General features: G+C 40.6%; 1 protein-coding gene across 2 annotated transcripts in view; it reads left to right on the forward strand.

Annotated features, from left to right (window-relative positions):
* Nucleotides 1-18,739, forward strand: part of ETFA (electron transfer flavoprotein subunit alpha) — a 105,899-nt gene that overhangs the window by 18,456 nt on the left and 68,704 nt on the right. For both annotated transcript variants that reach the window (XM_033189319.1, XM_033189320.1), the window contains 6 exons: nucleotides 2,118-2,199; nucleotides 2,304-2,386; nucleotides 7,525-7,624; nucleotides 8,995-9,105; nucleotides 9,731-9,832; nucleotides 11,559-11,627. In XM_033189319.1, the coding sequence (XP_033045210.1) occupies nucleotides 2,118-2,199; nucleotides 2,304-2,386; nucleotides 7,525-7,624; nucleotides 8,995-9,105; nucleotides 9,731-9,832; nucleotides 11,559-11,627 (547 nt within the window). The remainder of the gene's footprint in view (nucleotides 1-2,117; nucleotides 2,200-2,303; nucleotides 2,387-7,524; nucleotides 7,625-8,994; nucleotides 9,106-9,730; nucleotides 9,833-11,558; nucleotides 11,628-18,739) is intronic.

An 18,739-nucleotide genomic window follows, 5' to 3' on the forward strand; every position in this document is an offset into this window, starting at 1 on the left:
CATACTGCTGGTGTTGCTTCTAATTTTTTACGTGAAATTGATATCTTAAAAGAACATATTATGGTGGGTTTATGTTTAGTTATGTGGGTTTCTTTACCCAATTCCTGCTAACAACTATAGAATCTTACATAGTTGATACAGCCACAATGTGTGATGTGTGATGGCTAAGCTATCTATTTGTATGTATATATTAGCCACAGTATATGATGGCTAAGCCATCTTTTTGGTTTCCCTGTTTTTGGATATGTAGGAATTTGTGATTTGTTGTTTGTTTTGCTGTGATTTAAAATAATTATTGTAATGTTACTGTAAAAATACTTTGATACTTTATACTACTTTGAGAAGAATCAAAATAGAAATCATCTTCTGTACTCAGTTACAATCCTAACCTGTCATGTTCTAATTTTAAAGAAAACAACCAGTACCTGTATGAAGAGATCATTAATAGAGTTCAGCTTTATAGCATTTTATTCAGCTATTTGTCATAAACAGCAAGTTATTCTTCTGTATAATGCCAGCAGTTTTTGCCAGTAAAAACAAGAGAGTTTCAATGGGAAAATGCTGCCCCATTTTCTATCCCATGCTGCTATGCAGCTACATTGCAATTAACTGAGTTTCTTAATTGGGAATTCTCTTAAAGTTTGAGAAGCTAAATTCTGCTGCATCCATAATAAAGGGCCTCTGTAGTACAAAATGGTATGCCAGTGAACACTTGGTTTAGCAGAGGTATTTTTGCAGTGCGTCCTTTCTTCAGTGAATATTGTTGCAAGCTGACAGTTCATATGAGGGTAGCAGAAGGCACAGCCTTTTAATCCTACTCATCAGTGAATCAATGAATCAGTTTGGAGGTAAACAAGGGGACAGAAGACGATAGTGTGACTGATATGACTTAGCTAAAGTGGAAACCAGCCAAGATTTAATAAAGATAACTTAAAAAGGGGAAATCTAATTGCCTTCTGAATATAGAAAATCTGAATGATCACAAAGCTTTCTCAGAACCCCATTCTGATTCCAAACAGGAAAAATGAAGAATTAAAATAGGAAATATTTTTCTTTGTCGTAGATAAATATGTGTATGTGGGCAGGAACTCAGAGGTTGACAATGCGCTGTTACTGAGAGAACTTCATTTTCACCATTTCCAGGATATTGAACTTACACTTGGATTGAACCAAAAGTAAAAAGCACAATTTATAACTAAATTTGAATAAGGAGCCATGTTGATTTAGGTTTGTCAATTAGCACTTTTCTTTTTCAAGGCAGGAATTTTTGTTGAAATGCTTGGTAGTTGGACAGTGTAAGGTCAGTCAGTAGTAAGATCTATTGGCATTAGATTTTCTTTGTTAAGGAATGTATTTTAATTTTTTTTTTTTTTTGAGACGGAGTCTCGCTCTGTCGCCCAGGCTGGAGTGCAGTGGCCGGATCTCAGCTCACTGCAAGCTCCGCCTCCCGGGTTTACGCCATTCTCCTGCCTCAGCCTCCCGAGTAGCTGGGACTACAGGTGCCCGCCACCTCACCTGGCTAGCTTTTTGTATTTTTTAGTAGAGACGGGGTTTCACCGTATTAGCCAGGGTGGTCTCGATCTCCTGACCTCGTGATCCGCCCGTCTCGGCCTCCCAAAGTGCTGGGATTACAGGCTTGAGCCACCGCACCTGGCCCTTAATATTTTAATTCTTTTTTTTTGTTTTGTTTGTTTGAGACGGAGTTTCACTCTTTTGGCCAGTCTGGAGTAAAGTGGTGTGATCTTGGCTCACTGTAACCTCCGCCTCCTGGGTTCAAGTGATTCTCTTGCCTCAGTCAACCAAGTAGCTGGGATTACAGGCACCCGCCACCATGCCTAGCTAATTTTTGTATTTTTAGTAGAGATGAGGTTTCACCATGTTGGCCAGGCTGGTCTCAAGCTCCTGACTCCAGTGATCCGCCTGCCTTAGCCTCTCAAAGTGCTGGGTTTACAGGCTTGAGCCAGAATATATTTTAATTCTTAACTGGCCCTTTTGCTAATAAGAATAATTTTTACAGTTGGCCATTAAGATTTTATGATCTATTGATATTTATAGTGATGGCTTTATTTGTATATTTCTGATAGATGGATAATTAGGAACTTATTTTTTAATCACAGGTGGCACAAGATCTCTGTAAAGTAGCAGGCATAGCAAAAGTTCTGGTGGCTCAGCATGATGCGTACAGAGGCCTACTTCCAGGTGAGGTTTTCCAGTGGAAAAAAATGTCATGTGTAAATTGTGCTTGAATATATGATTATGAAAGTATTCCAAAATATTTTTTATCAAATGTGTTTAATTCTTAGAGGAACTGACACCATTGATTTTGGCAACTCAGAAGCAGTTCAATTACACACACATCTGTGCTGGAGCATCTGCCTTCGGAAAGGTGAGAAGGTTGAGAATGTGGAATCTGATGTCACTGCTTGAAGGGGTTAGATTTCATTGTGCTGAAAGTGCGCAACAGACTGTTTATATAGCCAATCTGATTTATCTGAATTGATGTGGTCGTTTTGCTAAAATTTATTCTTTCAAGATTTTGTCAAAATTTTCTATTAAAAAACTACCATTTCCAGGTTTTCAAATTAAGTTGTGGAGAAAACTCTAATTAGGCTATTATTTTAAAATTTTCTGCATTTAAAAGTAATGATGAATTCTGCTTGCATGTGAGAGAGAGCGAGTGAGCAAACGAACAAGAGTCATTTGTATTAGTAGCCCATTTTAAGAGATGGTTTATTTGGGTGGCTGATGGATATCTAGAAAAGCCAAATTTTATCTACATGGGGAATTTGGAAAGGGCTGTGTGGTGGTTGAAGACATCCTTAAGGTAAAGAAAGCTGTAATCTGATCATGTGCATTGTGATGTGTCTGAAGAATGAGTGTGTTACCAGATGGGTAGCGGTCTACATAAAGTTAAAAATGGGGGGAGGAGTGTAATGGGAGCCTAAGAAAAGGAATTTGTCGTGGATTTTTCTTGCTCTCTGTGGCCGTGAGTGTTATCTTAGCTCTCTTTTCTTTTATTCCATTCTTAATAAGGTGTCATTTTTAGTCTTTATTTTTACTTTTTTTTTTTTTTTTTTTTTGAGTTGGTGTCTTACTTTGTCGCCCAGGCTGGAGTGCAGCAGCATGATCTCAGCTCACTGCAACCTCCATCTCCTGGATTCAAGCCATTCTCCTGCCTCAGCCTCCCGTAGCTGGGATTATGGGTGTGTGCCACTATACCTGGCTAATTTTTGTGTGTTTAGTAGAGACAGGATTTTGCCGTGTTGAACAGGGTGGTCTGACCTCACGTGATCTGCCTGCCTCAGCCTCGCTCTGTTGCCCAGACTGGAGTGCAGTGGCACGATTGTAGCTCAACATACCCTCCAGCTTGTGGGCTCAAACGATCCTCCTATCCTAGCCTTCTGAGTAGCTAGGACTACAGGTACATGCCACCATGCCTGGCTAATTTTTAAATTTTTTGTATAAATGTAGTCTCCCTATGTTGTTCGGGCTGGTGTTAAACTCCTGGCCTCAAGTCATCCTCTCATTTCAACCTCCCAAAGTGCTAGGATTACAGACATGAGCCCCTGTGCTTAGCCTATTTTTACTTTTAAAAATTGTGAAATAAGTTATACACAAATACATCCTTATTAGGAAGAATGCATGTAGTACAGCAGTGTGCAGAGCAAGGTGTCAAAGTCCTGCTTTCTTATTCCCAACTCACCCTCCGCTCTTTAGGAGTATAGCTGTTAAGAATTGTACATTGTTTTAGGCCTCCTTCTGTGGATTTTTAAATTACAGTACATATACAGCTATATATTTTTTACTTCTAAAATGGAATAATATGGCATGAATTGTTTTGTGACTAGTAGCTTTTATTTGAGAGTATGACTTGGGCAGGGTGCGGTGGCTGACGCCTGTAATCCCAGCACTTTGGGAGGATCGTCTGAGCCCAGGAGTTCTAGACCAACCTGGGCAATACAGTGAGACCTCATCTCTACAAAAAAAAAAAAAAAAAAAAAAAAAAAAAAGAAAAATAAATAAATAAATAAATTAGCTGAGTATGGAGGTGCATGCCTGTGGTCCCAGCTGCTTGGGAGGCTAAGGTGGGAGAATTGCTTGAGCCCAGAAGGTTGAGGCTGCAATAAGCTGAGATCACACTGCTGCACTCTAGCCTGTGCTCCAGGGTGACAGAACAACACCATCTCAAAAGAAAAAAAAAAAAAAGTATGACTTTGGCTCAAAATGTTTCTCTCTTTTTTATGGCTGCATAAGATTCCATATTTAGCTAAGGACAGTTAACTTGTTTCCAGTTTTTTGCATTTATATACTTTGCTGCAAGAAAACATGCTCATGGGTGTATCTGTGTACACATCGGCTGGAATTTTTTTTTTTTTTTCTTTTTTTTTTGAAGCGGAGTCTCGCTCTGTCGCCCGGACTGGAGTGCAGTGGCCGGATCTCAGCTCACTGCAAGCTCCGCCTCCCGGGTTTACGCCATTCTCCTGCCTCAGCCTCCCGAGTAGCTGGGACTACAGGCGCCCGCCACCTCGCCCGGCTAGTTTTTGTATTTTTAGTAGAGACGGGGTTTCACCGTGTTAGCCAGGATGGTCTCGATCTCCTGACCTCGTGATCCGCCCATCTCGGCCTCCCAAAGTGCTGGGATTACAGGCTTGAGCCACCGCGCCCGGCCCGGCTGGAATTTATTTACGTTAGAGTTCTAGAAGTGAAATCACTGAGTCAAATGCTATGTGGTTTAAAAAATTTGATACCTATTCCTTAATTGCCAACACTTGGTAGTATACATTTTAACATTTTTCCCCCAGTCTGATGGGTGAAAAAATTTTTGTGGGCCATTCTGTCTCTGAGAGTTGTGATTGTATATTGGATGATTTAAATAATTTCATGAGCCTTGAGTTTCCTTCTATGATGACAGTTCACCTAACAGATTGTTAGACCATGAAAGGGTGTTCGTCATTAGCTAGATTTTAGTACTCTGGCCATGATTGCTATGTTGTGACAGATGGGAGTTTTGAGAATAAGGGTCACATAATAGTAGCTGGTCATGCGGCCTGTAAATGGGTTTTGAATGAGAAACGTCTATCAGAAGAAGCCAAACAATTTGCCGTATGATAGTCCTTCACCAGCTGTGGTTTTGAGATAACACACTTTTATACTTGTCTGCTAGAATTTTAAAATGTCATTTGTATGCACAAAAAGAACTCAATTATTGCTTCTCCTTCCCAGAAACCATGCAGGCAGCCTTTTGGATGGGATATATTTTTAATAGGATAGATATTTGTGTACCATCCACCCTCAGAACATTTAGATGGAAGACCAGATTCAGGAAAACATACTTTTAAGTACCATGGTAAAATTTCTTGAAGATATGTTAAGACAAGAGATAATGAAAATACAAAAGACATTAAATTTTGAGCAATTTAGAAATTTCTAAAACTTTAAAAAGAGGCAAAGTCTGCATAACATAAAATTTGTAAGATAATCTGTTCAGCCAAGTAACTATTCCAGTAGTAATTCCTGAACAGTTAAAGAAGGTGGTTCAAGAGGAGGATTACTTACTGAAGCTAACTTTACTGACAAATCTGGGTTTTAAACCAGATTAAGTAGGTGCTTCAGGATGGGCATGGTGGCTCATGCCTGTAATCCCAGCACTTTGGGAGGCCAAGGCAGGAGGATCAGTTGAGGCCAGGAATTCGAGACCAGCCTGGACAACAAAGCAAGACCCCATCTCTACAGAAAAAAAACAAAACATAAACAAAAAAAATGAGCTGGGTGCAGTAGCATGCGCCTGTAGTCCCAGCTACTCAGGAGGCCGAGGCAGAGTAATCTCTTGAACCCAGGAGTTCAAGGTTACAGTGAGCTATGATCACACCACTGCAACTTCAGCCTGGGTGACAAAAATGAGACCCTGTTTCCAAAAAAAAAAAAGAAGAATTAACTGGGACTTGGGGAACTGTGACTTTCCCAAGGGTTCCTGCTACTAAGGACAAAGTTAGCACATGCATCTATTTCAGTACAAGCACAAGAACACACCTTTAATTTATTTTTGTTGCTTTTTAAATACGTACTACACAGACTGTTCTTCAGGTTAGTGTTATTTTTCTTTTTTTCTTTTTCTTTTGAGGCAGAGTCTCGCTCTGTCACCCAGGCTGGAGTGCAGTGGTACGATCTCAGCTCACTGCAACCTCCGTCTCCCAGGTTCAAGCAATTCTCATTCTCATGCCTCAGTCTCCTGAGTGGCTGGGACTACAGGCATACACCACCATCCCCAGCTAATTTTTTGTATTTTTAGTAGAGATGGTGTTTCACCATGTTGGCTACATTGGTCTCAAACACCTGGCCTCCTGGTCTCAAACTCAGCCTCCCAAAGTGCTGGGGTTACAGGCATCAGCCACTGTACCGGGCCTTATTTTTTTTTGTGCAATATCAATTTAAACAAAAGGTAAAATATCTGCTTTGAATGTTTTTATATATATTAAGTTAATATATACGAGCATAATCTTTTTCAGTGTTTGAGAATTTTACCAACCTTCTAAATTTGTTCTGTCTTTTCTTATCTAAATTCAATAGTCCACAACTGTCACACTTGGTAATTGATGTTTATTAAAGTAAATTTCATATGTCATAATTCAATATGTTGCATTAAGGTGGCTTAATACTTTGAAACTCATACGACTCTTAATGTAGTTAGAGTCATGGTAGGTACTCAATCTCAAAGCCTATTTAAAAAGCTGTACTTGGGCCGGGCGCGGTGGCTCAAGCCTGTAATCCCAGCACTTTGGGAGGCCGAGACGGATGGATCACGAGGTCAGGAGATTGAGACCATCCTGGCTAACATGGTGAAACCCCGTCTCTACTAAAAAAAAATTACAAAAAACTAGCCGGGCGTGGTGGCAGGCGCCTGTAGTCCCAGCTACTCGGGAGGCTGAGGCAGGAGAATGGCGTAAACCCGGGAGGCGGAGCTTGCAGTGAGCTGAGATCCGGCCACTGCACTCCAGCCTGGGCAACAGAGCGAGACTCCGTCTCAAAAAACAAAAACAAGGCCGGGCGCGGTGGCTCAAGCCTGTAATCCTAGCACTTTGGGAGGCCGAGACGGGCGGATCGCGAGGTCAGGAGATCGAGACCATCCTGGCTAACACGGTGAAACCCCGTCTCTACTAAAAAATACAAAAAAACTAGCCGGGCGAGGTGGTGGCGCCTGTAGTCCCAGCTACCTGGGAGGCTGAGGCAGGAGAATGGCGTGAACTCGGGAGGCGGAGCTTGCAGTGAGCTGAGATCCGGCCACAGCACTCCAGCCTGGGTGACAGAGCGAGACTCCGTCTCAAAAGAAAAATAAATAAATACATAAATAAAAAACAAAAACAAAAAATGCTGTACTTGAAGTTGTATATCCAAAGGTGCACATGAAATATAAAATGTTTGAATTAAAATTTCTACAGAATATGCATTTAGAATATGTCATTACTGATCATGTATAGTCATCCATCACTGTGTATGTGTGTAACTCACTGCTTATTTTGCTTTTAGAACCTTTTGCCCAGAGTAGCAGCCAAACTTGAGGTTGCCCCAATTTCTGACATCATTGCAATCAAGTCACCTGACACATTTGTGAGAACTATTTATGCAGGTGAGTACTCAAGATAATTAATCAACATGTTAAATTTTAGTGAAAAGCATAAATTAATCTTGAAGGTAAATTTTAAATCAAGCCATACAATTGCTTTAAGTGGACCATCTTAAAGGTTTCTGAGGAAAATTTTAGTCTAGAATTGCTGGTGGCCCTTAACATGGCATTCTCTTTGATGGATCTCAAGCACAGTGATTTCCTGCCTGTTTACTGAGTTTGTAGAGTGATATTTTCCTAGTGGTCAATAAAAATTAGATTCACTATTTAATATATTTTGTAAGTGGTACCTGGAAAAGCAAAACTTTAAAAAAATAGTATTGTCAATCTTTGCTGCTTCTACTTCATTTCCATCAGCATTAAAAAATTCATTTTAGCCAGCTGCAGTGGCTCGTGCCTATAATCCCAGCACTTTGGCAGGGTGAGGTGGGAGGATTACTTGAACTCGGGAGTTCGAGGCTATCCTGGGCAACATAATAAGACCCCATCTCAAAAAATAAATAAATAAATAAATAAATAATTAGCTAGGCATGGTGGCATGTGCCCGTAGTCATAGATACTTGGGAGGCTGAGGTGGGAGGATTGCTTGAGCCAGAAGGTCAGGGTCATAGTGAGTTGTAATCTTGCCACAGCACTCCAGCCTGGGCAACAGAGCAAGACCCTGTCTCAAGAAAAAAAGAAAATAAATTCATTTCAGTGTCTCTTTAGTCGATTGATCTTTTGCTTAGCAAACTGTTCTCTAGTGGGGTTGGAGAAGGCAGTGAACTCTTCGTTTTTTTTCTGATTAAAGTTATGTATTTCACTATAAATGGCTATTTCTCAAATTAGACTTTTCATCTTCCATGATGTTTGTGGGAAAAAATTTTGTCATGGTTTAGGTTACTGTTAATGTGATAGCTAATCCAGAGTGTCTCAAATCCTCTTATAATCTTGGCACATCCATACCTGTTCTTTATGACCTGTTGTGTTTTCAAGATATTCCTCCTTCAGCATGCATAGTAGCTACATTCTTATTAAGTTGTTGCAGCTCATAGTTTTGAGTTACTGATTGTATTGTTTTTGGAGAAGGAAGCTTTGTTCATATTCCTTTTAGGGGTGTAATGTACCTCTTAGTGTGGATGCCTGTTCCAGTTTCTTCCTTCTAGGCATGGTAGTACCTGTCCTGCTTTTAAAGACATCCAGGGTTATACAAATGTCTACTGATATACTTCTTCACTGTTACGGTCCACTTTTTCCTATACTTAATAGAGTTAGAAGACAACTGGTCAAGAGTTATTTCTTGCCTTGTCTATGAAGTAAATTCCAAGCATCAAAGGAATGCTAGTTTTGTTGCCTTTTGTTGTTGCTTTTAAGAAATAGATTGTATGTTTCAGGAAATGCTCTATGTACAGTGAAGTGTGATGAGAAAGTGAAAGTGTTTTCTGTCCGTGGAACATCTTTTGAAGCTGCAGCAACAAGTGGCGGTAGTGCCAGTTCAGAAAAGGGTGAGTGTTCATTTGGAGTTTTTTGGTTTTTCTTATTTTTTTAATTCATAGAGTGTATTATAATGAGAGATTACCTCTGCTTACATTTCTAATGCATAGTATTTGAAAGTTCAATTTAAATGATATTCCCAAGCTTATATAAAAATAATAAATATATATAACTTGCATCTTTTTTCACATTATCTTTGGTACTAGGATAGTTGCTTTGGTAGATCAAGGGAGTGGGAGACAGAATCTATTAAGATTAAGCTTTTTTACTCTTGTCACTGTTTCCTATTATATTTGGGTGATTCAATATAACAGAAGAATGTAACAGTAAACATGTGGAGGGTGTTACACTTTAACATGTATAGTGTCTCATTTGAACCTCATAGAAAGAAAGTTATTCCATATTCAGACTCAGAGAATTAAATGATTTCTCGAGTCATACAACTAATGTGGCAAAGACTGGAATCTAGTCTCCTTAAGTTTTTCCATTGTCAGAGAGAATTAATTAGGAGCACTGAAAATTCACATTAATTAAATTTCATGGAATTATATACTTGTGTGTTTCTCTTGAAAATAATTATTGTTATAGAACTTGAAATCATAGTCATTGTTTTATTATATGTGTTAATGTATGCAGCATCAAGTACTTCACCAGTGGAAATATCAGAGTGGCTTGACCAGAAATTAACAAAAAGTGATCGGCCAGAGCTAACAGGTGCCAAAGTGGTGGTATCTGGTGGTAAGTGAAATATTAATCTTAAAAGATGTAAACTTAAAGTACTTTGAATTTTTTTTTTTTTTTTTTTTTTTTAGTATTTATTTTAGAGGTACACAAATCTTTTTCATATATAAGAAGTTGGGAAGTTTTGGGTATTATTCCCATTTAACCAATTAGGAAAATGAAATTATGAGCATAATACACAGTTTGGGGTTTCTGTTGCACACCTAGTCACTGGCACCAGGGGGAGCATGGTGTAAATCTCATCTCCATAGCTTTGCCACTTGGTACCGTCTTACTGATGCACTTCCATGTATTCTGCAGAGTATGGTTGGCTTCTGAATTATAGATAGAACTGGCTGGAATTTCAGGGCCATCTTGTGTATAATTCCTACCCTTCTTTCCACTTGGAAAGATTTCCAGAGTTGTCCATGTCTTTGTGTATAAACTTTTAAAAAGTTTCTTAACATTTAATATCAAAACTGTTAATATTGCATAAGACATGCTTATTTTTGTACATCATGCTCCTTGTCTTTAAGAACAATGATCTTTTTTATGGCCCACTGACTAACTTTTTGAAAAAATAAGGACTGCTATGCTTTTTAAATCCTTGCAAATTAAACATTCCACAAAATAAGCGCTTCAAACAGCCTTCTATTGCAAGTGGCATTGAGAAAAAATCATTTAATATTTTGAAGTGATATATCTGACTTGTTTTTTCTTTTCTTTTTTTCTTTTTGAGATGGAGTTTTGCTCTTGTTGCCTAGGCTGGAGTGCAGTGGCACAATTTCAGCTCACCGCCACCTCCTGGGTTCAAGTGATTCTCCTGCCTCACCCTCTCAAGTAGCTGGAATTACAGGCATGCGCCACTACGCCTGGCACAGTGACTCACACCTGTAATCTCAGCACTTTCAGAGGCCGAGGTGGGTGGATCACCTGAGGTCAGGAGTTCGAGACCAGCCTGGCCAACATAGCAAAACCTCGTCTGTACTAAAAATACAAAAAATTAGCTGGGCATGGTGGTGGATGCCTGTAGTCCCAGCTACTTGGAAGGGTGAGGCAGGAGAATTGCTTGAACCTGGGAGGCTGAGATTGCAGTGAGCCGAGATCATGCCATTGCATTCCAGCCTGGGCAACAAGAGTGAAACTCCGTCTAAATAATAATAATAATAATAATAATAATTTTGTATTTTATACAGCAAAAAGCACCAGGCCCTGACTTGTTTATTCACTTATTTATTCAATAAATGTGTATTGGTTATCTGTTCTATGACAAGCTTATTGCCAAGTGCTGGAGAAACAGATGAAAAGGCAGAATGCTCTTCCTCTCGAGTTTAAAGTCCTTGAAATGACTCCCATTCAAATAATAACTTTATGCAGTCATTCAGAGAAATTTATTGAACATCTATTATATGTAGAGTTTTGCTAAATATTGCACATATGGCAGTGACCAAGATAGATATAGATCCTGAAATTATAGAGTTTTTATTCTAGTGGGAAAAAAAACTCATATTAATTACATAATTAGTTAACTAGTTAATTATAGTAGTGTTGAATCCTTTATAGAAGTGTAGGAGTGTGATAGGAGAGGTCAGAAAAGGTTTTATAGAGGAGGTGACATGCTTAATATGGCAGTTACATAATATGAAAATTTACTCCAGTATATAAAATAGCAAAATTATTCTAGAATGAATTTGATGTTTGCCTAATTTTTTTGTTTTTTTTTTTTTTCATCTTTTTAAATGAGGTCGAGGCTTGAAGAGTGGCGAGAACTTTAAGTTGTTATATGACTTAGCAGATCAACTACATGCTGCAGGTAAAGTTATTTTCCTTAGTAGAAAGATATTCCCTCTTTGTTGGAAATATTTTTTCTTCATTATTTCCTTTTTGTATAAGTCTTTAACCCTACAAATTATTTTACTTTCTGGATTTTTCAGTTTTTCTCTTTGAACCAGTTTTTCTTAAGCCTCCAAGTAAATGGTACATAACATTCAGTGAGGAGAAGGCCTCCTACTATCCCTTATATTTGCCTGATCTTAGTAGGTTTTTTTCTTCACTTTAAAAATAATGAAATGAGCCAGGCACAGTAATGCTCATCTGTAATCCTAGCACTTTAGGAGGCTGAGGCAGGAGGATTGCTTGAACCCAGGAATTTGAGACCAGCCCTAGCAATGTAGTGAGACCCCATCTCTACAAAATTTAAAAATTAGCCAGGCATATTGGTGTGTGCTTGTAGTCCCAGGTACTTGGGAGGCTAAGGTGGGAGGATTGCTTGAGCTTGAGAGGGAGAGGCAGCAGTGCACTGTGGTTGTGCCACTACATTCCAGCCTGGGCAACAGAGTGAGATCCTGTCTCAAAAATAATAATAAAAGACAAAATAATGAAATGTTAGTTTCAGTGCCAACTTCAGATTCAGGAACACCCTGGTTTTTCATCTTTTTTTGGTGGTCTTAATCTTACACAAATAGAAATACGTTTAAAGCTTTTAAGTTCGTAGTTAAAAATTTAAAACTGGAGTTAACCATTTATAGGTAAGGTAGAACCTGTTGCTAAAAGTGCATTGATGAGAAGAGAGTGATTTTTTTTGAAAAACCGAAAAAATTTAAGCCAGGCGTGGTAGCATGTGTCTGTAATCCCAGATACTTGGGAGGCTAAGTTAGGAGGATTGCTTGAGCCTAAGAGTTTGAGACCAGCCTAGGCAACATAATTGAGACCCTGTTTCGAAAAAAAATCTTTTTAAAGACATTTGATTATTTTTGAATTATACAATCACTACGATGAATATATATTAAAATGTCCCAATTCTATCATCTCACTATCCTTTTAAAGAGTTTTACATATAACTTTCCAGGGTTTTCCTGTAACTTTCTGTGGTTTTCTGTGCATTTTTATTACATAACATGTGTACCCATAGAAACAGTAATAGTTTTGTCAGAATAAAGGCATTATATAGACACTGTATAATCAGACGGTAGTATTTCAGGGTTTATTTTCATTCATTCTTTCTTTGAACAAGTATTTATCAAGTGTCTGCCATATTCCAGGTACTATTTTAGGTGCTATTAGTTTATTTTGGCTACAATAATAAGTTACTACAAACTTGGTACCTTAAAGCAACAAAGTTTTTCTCTCACAGCTTTGGAGGCCAGAGGTGGGTTGAAGTGTTAGCAGGGGCCATACTCCCTCTGGGGGCTCTAGGAGATAATCTGTTATTTTCCTCTTCCAGCTTCTGGTGGGTACTCTGATATTCCTGGGTTTGTGGCCACATCACTACAACTTCTGCCTCTGTCTTTGTATCATATTCTCTGTGGGACTGCATTCAGTCTCCTTCTGTGTCCCTCTTATAAGGATACATGCCGGGCGCAGTGCCTCATGCCTGTAATCCCAGCACTTTGGGAGGCCAAGGTGGGCGGATCACCTGAGGTCCAGAGTTCGAGATTAGCCTGGCCAACATGGTGAAACCCCGTCTGTACCGAAAATATAAAAATTAGTTTGGTGTGGCGGCACACACCTGTAATCCCAGCTACTTGTGAGGCTGAGGCAGGAGAATTCCTTGAACCCAGAAGGCGGAGGTTGCAGTGAGCTGAGATTGTGCCACTGTACTCCAGCCTGGGTAACAGAGCGGGACTCCGTCTCAAAAACAAAAAAGATACGTGTAATGGCATTTAGGGCCCACGTAGATAATCCAGAATAAACTCCCTCTCAAGATCCTTAGCTTTATATGGTATCTGCTGCCACGTAGGTAATATTCACAGGTTCTGGGGATTAGGACGTGAATATATCTTTGGAGGGGCCATTTTCTTGCCTACTACAGACACTAACACAGTAAATTAGTAAATAATATAATATGGGCCAGGTGTGGTGGCTTACTCCTGTAGTCACCTGAGGTCAGGAGTTTGAGACCAGCCTGGCCAACATGGAGAAACCCCATCTCTACTAAAAGATACAAAACTTAGCTGGGCATGGTGGTACGTGCCTATAGTCCCAGCTACTTGGGAGACTAAGGCAGGAGAAATGCTTGAACCTGGGAGGCAGAGGTTGCAGTGAGCAGAAATCATGTCACTGCACCCCAGCCTGGGCAACAGGGCGAGACTCTGTGTCAAAAAAAAGAAAAAAAAGAGGGTCGTAAGTGTTAGGGAGACTAATAGAATGGGTAATGGGGGTGAGAATTGGAGGGCAAGATTGAAGTTTAAAATAAGGTAGCCAGATTTGGCCTTAATGAGAAAGAGACATTTGGCTGGGTGTGGTGGCTCGTGCCTGGAATCCCAGCAGTTTGGGAGGCCAAGATGGGTGGATCAGTTGAGACCAGGAGTTCAAGACCAGTCTGGCCCACATGGTGAAACCCCACCTCTACTAAAAATACAAAAATTAGCTAGGTGAGCAGATTACTTGAGGTCAGGAGTTCAAGACCAGCCTGGCCCACATGTTGAAACCCCACCTCTACTAAATACAAAACTTAGCTGGGTGTGGTGGCACACACCTGTAGTCTTGGCTACTCAGGTGGCTGAGGTGGGAGGATCACTTGAACTGTGAGGTGGAGGTTGTAGTGAGCTAAGATTGTGCCACTGCACTCTGGCCTGGGTGACAGAGACACTCTAAAAAAAAAAAAAAAAGAGACACCTGAACAAAGGTTTGAAGGAGGTGAGTAAGCGACCCATGAGGAGATCTAGGGGAGAATGCTCCAGACCAGAGCAACCAGTAAAGTGCAGAGAGCCTGTCTAAGGCAGGAACACATCTGGCCTATTTGACGAATAGGAAGAAGGCCAATGTTGGAATGGAAAGTGCAAAAGAGAAAGTAGTAAGAGATAAAATTGGGAGGCAACACGAGACAGATCACACAGGACCTTATAGGACATTATAAAGAGATTACTTTTCTCTGAATGAAATGGGGAGCCATTTCAAGGTTTGAGCAGAAGAATGACATGATCTAACACATTTTTAAAGGATTGCTTTGGCTGCAGTTTTAAGAATAAGCTGTAGGGGGTAAGTACAGTAATGGGGAGATCATTTAGCAGGCTATATCAGTCGTGTAGGTGAGAGATACTCATGGTTTGGACCAGGGTAGCTGCAGTTGATGTGGGGAGAAATTGTCAGTTTTGAGATACATATTTGAAGGTAGAGATAAAGGATTTCCTGACAGATTGGATGTGGATTATGAGAGAAAGTATTTGTCCTGGCGAGTGGTAGGATGGAGTTACAGTTAGCTGAGATAAGGAATATCTCGAGTGAAGCAGTTTCCAGGGACAGATCAGGAGTTTAGTTTTGGGCATGTTAATTTTTGAGATGTCTAATAACAGACACTGAGTAGACATGTCAATTAAGCAGTTGGTATAGGAGTGTGGAGTTCTATGGAGAAGTTTGGGCTAGAGATACGTATTTGGGAATCAGTTCATTTGGATGATATTGAAAGCCATGAGACTGGGTGAAATTACCAAGGGAGGGAGTATAGATAAAAAAGAGGTCCCAGGCTAGGTGCAGTGGTATGAGCCTGTAGTCCCCACTACTCAGGAGGCTAAGGCAGGAGGATCTCTTGAGCCCAGGAGTTTGAGGCTGTATTGTGTTATGACTGTGCCTGTGAATAGCTACTGCATTACAGCCTGGGCAACAGAATGAGACTTCGTCTCTTCTTTTTTTTTTTTTGAGACGGAGTCTCGCTCTGTCTCCCGGGCTGGAGTGCAGTGGCCGGATCTCAGCTCACTGCAAGCTCCGCCTCCCGGGTTTACGCCATTCTCCTGCCTCAGCCTTCCGAGTAGCTGGGACTACAGGTGCCCGCCACCTCGCCCGGCTAGTTTTTTTTTGTATTTTTTAGTAGAGACGGGGTTTCACTGGGTTAGCCAGGATGGTCTCGATCTCCTGACCTCGTGATTCGCCCGTCTCAGCCTCCTAAAGTGCTGGGATTACAGGCTTGAGCCACCGCGCCCAGCTGAGACTTTGTCTCTTAAGGAAAAAAAAAAAAAAAAAGTCTCAGGACTGAGCCATAAACACTGTATGATTAAGAGCTAAGAGAGAAAAGGAGAAAAAAGACCAAAAAGGAGTAGTAAGTTAGTCTAGACAACCAGGGCAGAGGCTATGTTTTGGAACCCATGTGGAGTGTTTCATTGAGGAGGAAAAAATTGATCAACTATGACACACACTTCTAACAGGTCAAGGATGGTAAAGACTGAAGAGTGACTATTGGATTGAACCACTTAGACATCATTGGCCACTTTAAGCAGTTTCAGTGGAGTGATGGAAGCAAAAGTCTCATTAGAGTGGGTTTAAAAGAATAGTCCTGCCAGGTGCAGTGACTTGTACCTGTAATCCCAATACTTTGGGAGGCCAAAGTGGGAGGATTGCTTAAGCCTAGGAGTTTGCGACCAGCCTGGGCAACATGGCAAAACCCCGTCTCTACAAACAATATCAAAATTAGCCAGGCATGGTGGTATGCATCTGTGGTCCCAGCTGCTTGGGAGGCTGAAGCAGGAGAAATCACTTAAGCCCAGGAGGTTAAGGCTGCAGCGAGCTGTGATTGTGCCACTGCACTCCAGCCTGGGTGACAGAACAAGACCATGTCTAAGAAAAGAAAATAAAAAATAAAAGGCTAGTCATAGGTAGTGGTTACATGGTTGTGTTCACTGTATGATAATGCTCTGGAGCAGCACGTTTGTCTTTTTCTGTATGTAGGTTATATTTTAATGAAAAGGTTTTTAGAGATAGAATGGGAGGCCTGGAGTTGGAGACAGTGAATACAGATAACTTTTTTGAGGGATTTTGTTATATAGGGAAGCAGGGAAATGGATGGTAGCTAAAAGAGGAGTCTGGCCAACAGAGGGACTTCATAAAGCTGGGACAGGTAATAACATGCTTCTGTGCTGATGGGAATGCTCCAGGAGAGGGAAAAGTAGTCATACTTTTTCCCCTTCACATACTTTTTCATTTCACTCAAGGACATCACTCCAGTAATTCTCCCCTGAGGGAAAAGTCAGAATTACTGGAGTGATGTCCTTGAGTAGACAAGAGAGAATGTGGACATAGCTGCAGGTGGTGGGTAGATGTGTTACTCGGAGCATGTGGAAATTCTCTTTTGATCCTTTCAATTTTTTTTCAGTGAATTAGAAGCAAAGTCATCAGCTGAGAATGAGGATGCTGTAGAGGTATAGGAAGTTTGAAGAGAGAAGAAAATATATGAAATTATGGCTTAGGAAACAGTGGGCTAATGAAAGGACTAGGGGAACTTAGTATAACTGCCAGGAATTAAGGCTTATTTATTTAGTGGAAAATATACTTCACATGGTTGGATATTTGATGTTTTTCTCCAGTAATGCTGAACTGCAGGAGAAGAGATATGGAAAAAGTGGAAAGGTTGCTTAATCAGCCAGAGATGGAGGTTTTTCTGAGTATGTGGTGATAGGAGAGTAAGGAAGTTGAAGGCATAGCAAAGGAATGATTAGAATGATTGATCATAGAATTTGAAGTGGGCAAAAACAACAGGACAATGGGGAAGAGTGAATGGAATTGTAGATTACTGTGGGATCAGAGGAATGTTGGAGGTGAACGTCAGCTAGAAAAAGGAGGTCAGAAAGACGCTGAAAATTGACAGTATTGAGCAATCTTGGTAAAGAAAATGTCTAGGATATGATCATGGGTGTGGCTGAGGTAGAGTGGTGGGCAAGCTCACTGGAGGAGAGTTGTTCAAATCTCCAAGTGTTGAAATCTCCAGGAATTAAGATAAGACTAATATAGGTCTTTTGGTTTCCAGTCTGGCATATAAGAAGCTTGGAAGTCACCATTCTGTCCTAACAACAAGTGAAAAACTGAACAAACCGAAGAATCAAAACTCATCTTACATCCATAGGAGAAGCGAGGTTGCATGGCAAACTGCTGTCCCCCAAACTGGAGAAACCAACAAGCAAACACAGATAATCACAACTTCCCAGAGCAGAAATCCAAAGTGGCAACCTCCATAGGAGCTGGTGGTGGGGTAGGGGAACCTCAAGTCTTGTTGATGAATTGCTGGAGGTTCCATGTTAAAAACTCCAGGTGGGCCGGGCACTGTGGCTCATGTCTGTAATCCCAGCACTTTGGGAGGCCGAGGTGGGCAGATCACTTGAGGCCAGGAGTTCGAGACCAGCCTGGCCAACATGGTGAAACCCCATCTCTACTAAAAATACAAAAATTAGTCGGGCATGGCAGCATGCACCTGTAGTCTCAGTTGGTTGGGAGGCTGGGGCAGAAGAATCACTTGAACCCTGGAGATGGAGGTTGCAGTGAGCCAAGATCGTACCAATATTCTCCAGCCTGGGCAACAGAGTGAGACTCGGGATTTTTGTTTTTTTGACAAAAAACTCTAGGGGTATCCAGTGTGGGCTCCCAACATTTTTGTGAGTTTTACCTTCAGGAGCTCTTCCTCATGGTGAAACTTAGAGAAAAATCACCTCATGCTTCCGATAAGGGGAGGGGAAAGGGAACCACTTTAAAATATGCCAGAACATTCTGCTCTTCTTAACAAGGTCTGACCTCCTTCAGGAGGAACTGTTTAACCAGAGATTAATTTCCTGGGGCTTTATCAGAGCCTAACTGACCTGAGGAAAGTAAATACTCAACTTCAGCCATTCTAGCCATCCTGTCCCACCTAAGGGAGAGAGAGGAACTGAGAAGCATGTGTAAAGTTCAGTCTCAATATGGTCTTATTGAGGTATGGTCTTAGTAAAAGACCAAGACCTCAACATAGGACTGTAGAATGCTTCCTTTCCCCCAGCACCTTACCACCATGTAATAAAGGCTTAATGATAGCTCTTCCTTTTACCCGTGTATCTCATGTTGGGCTATGAAGGAAATATTGCGAGATATACTAAAACATAAAAGACAGTTTGAAGAGACAGAGAAAGCATCAGAACCAGACTCAGCTAGAATAATCAGGCTGGAAATTTAAAACTGGGATTAGTATGC

This window comes from Trachypithecus francoisi, unplaced genomic scaffold, assembly GCF_009764315.1.
Source record: "Trachypithecus francoisi isolate TF-2019V2 unplaced genomic scaffold, Tfra_2.0 Lachesis_group3, whole genome shotgun sequence".
NCBI lineage: Eukaryota > Metazoa > Chordata > Mammalia > Primates > Cercopithecidae > Trachypithecus > Trachypithecus francoisi.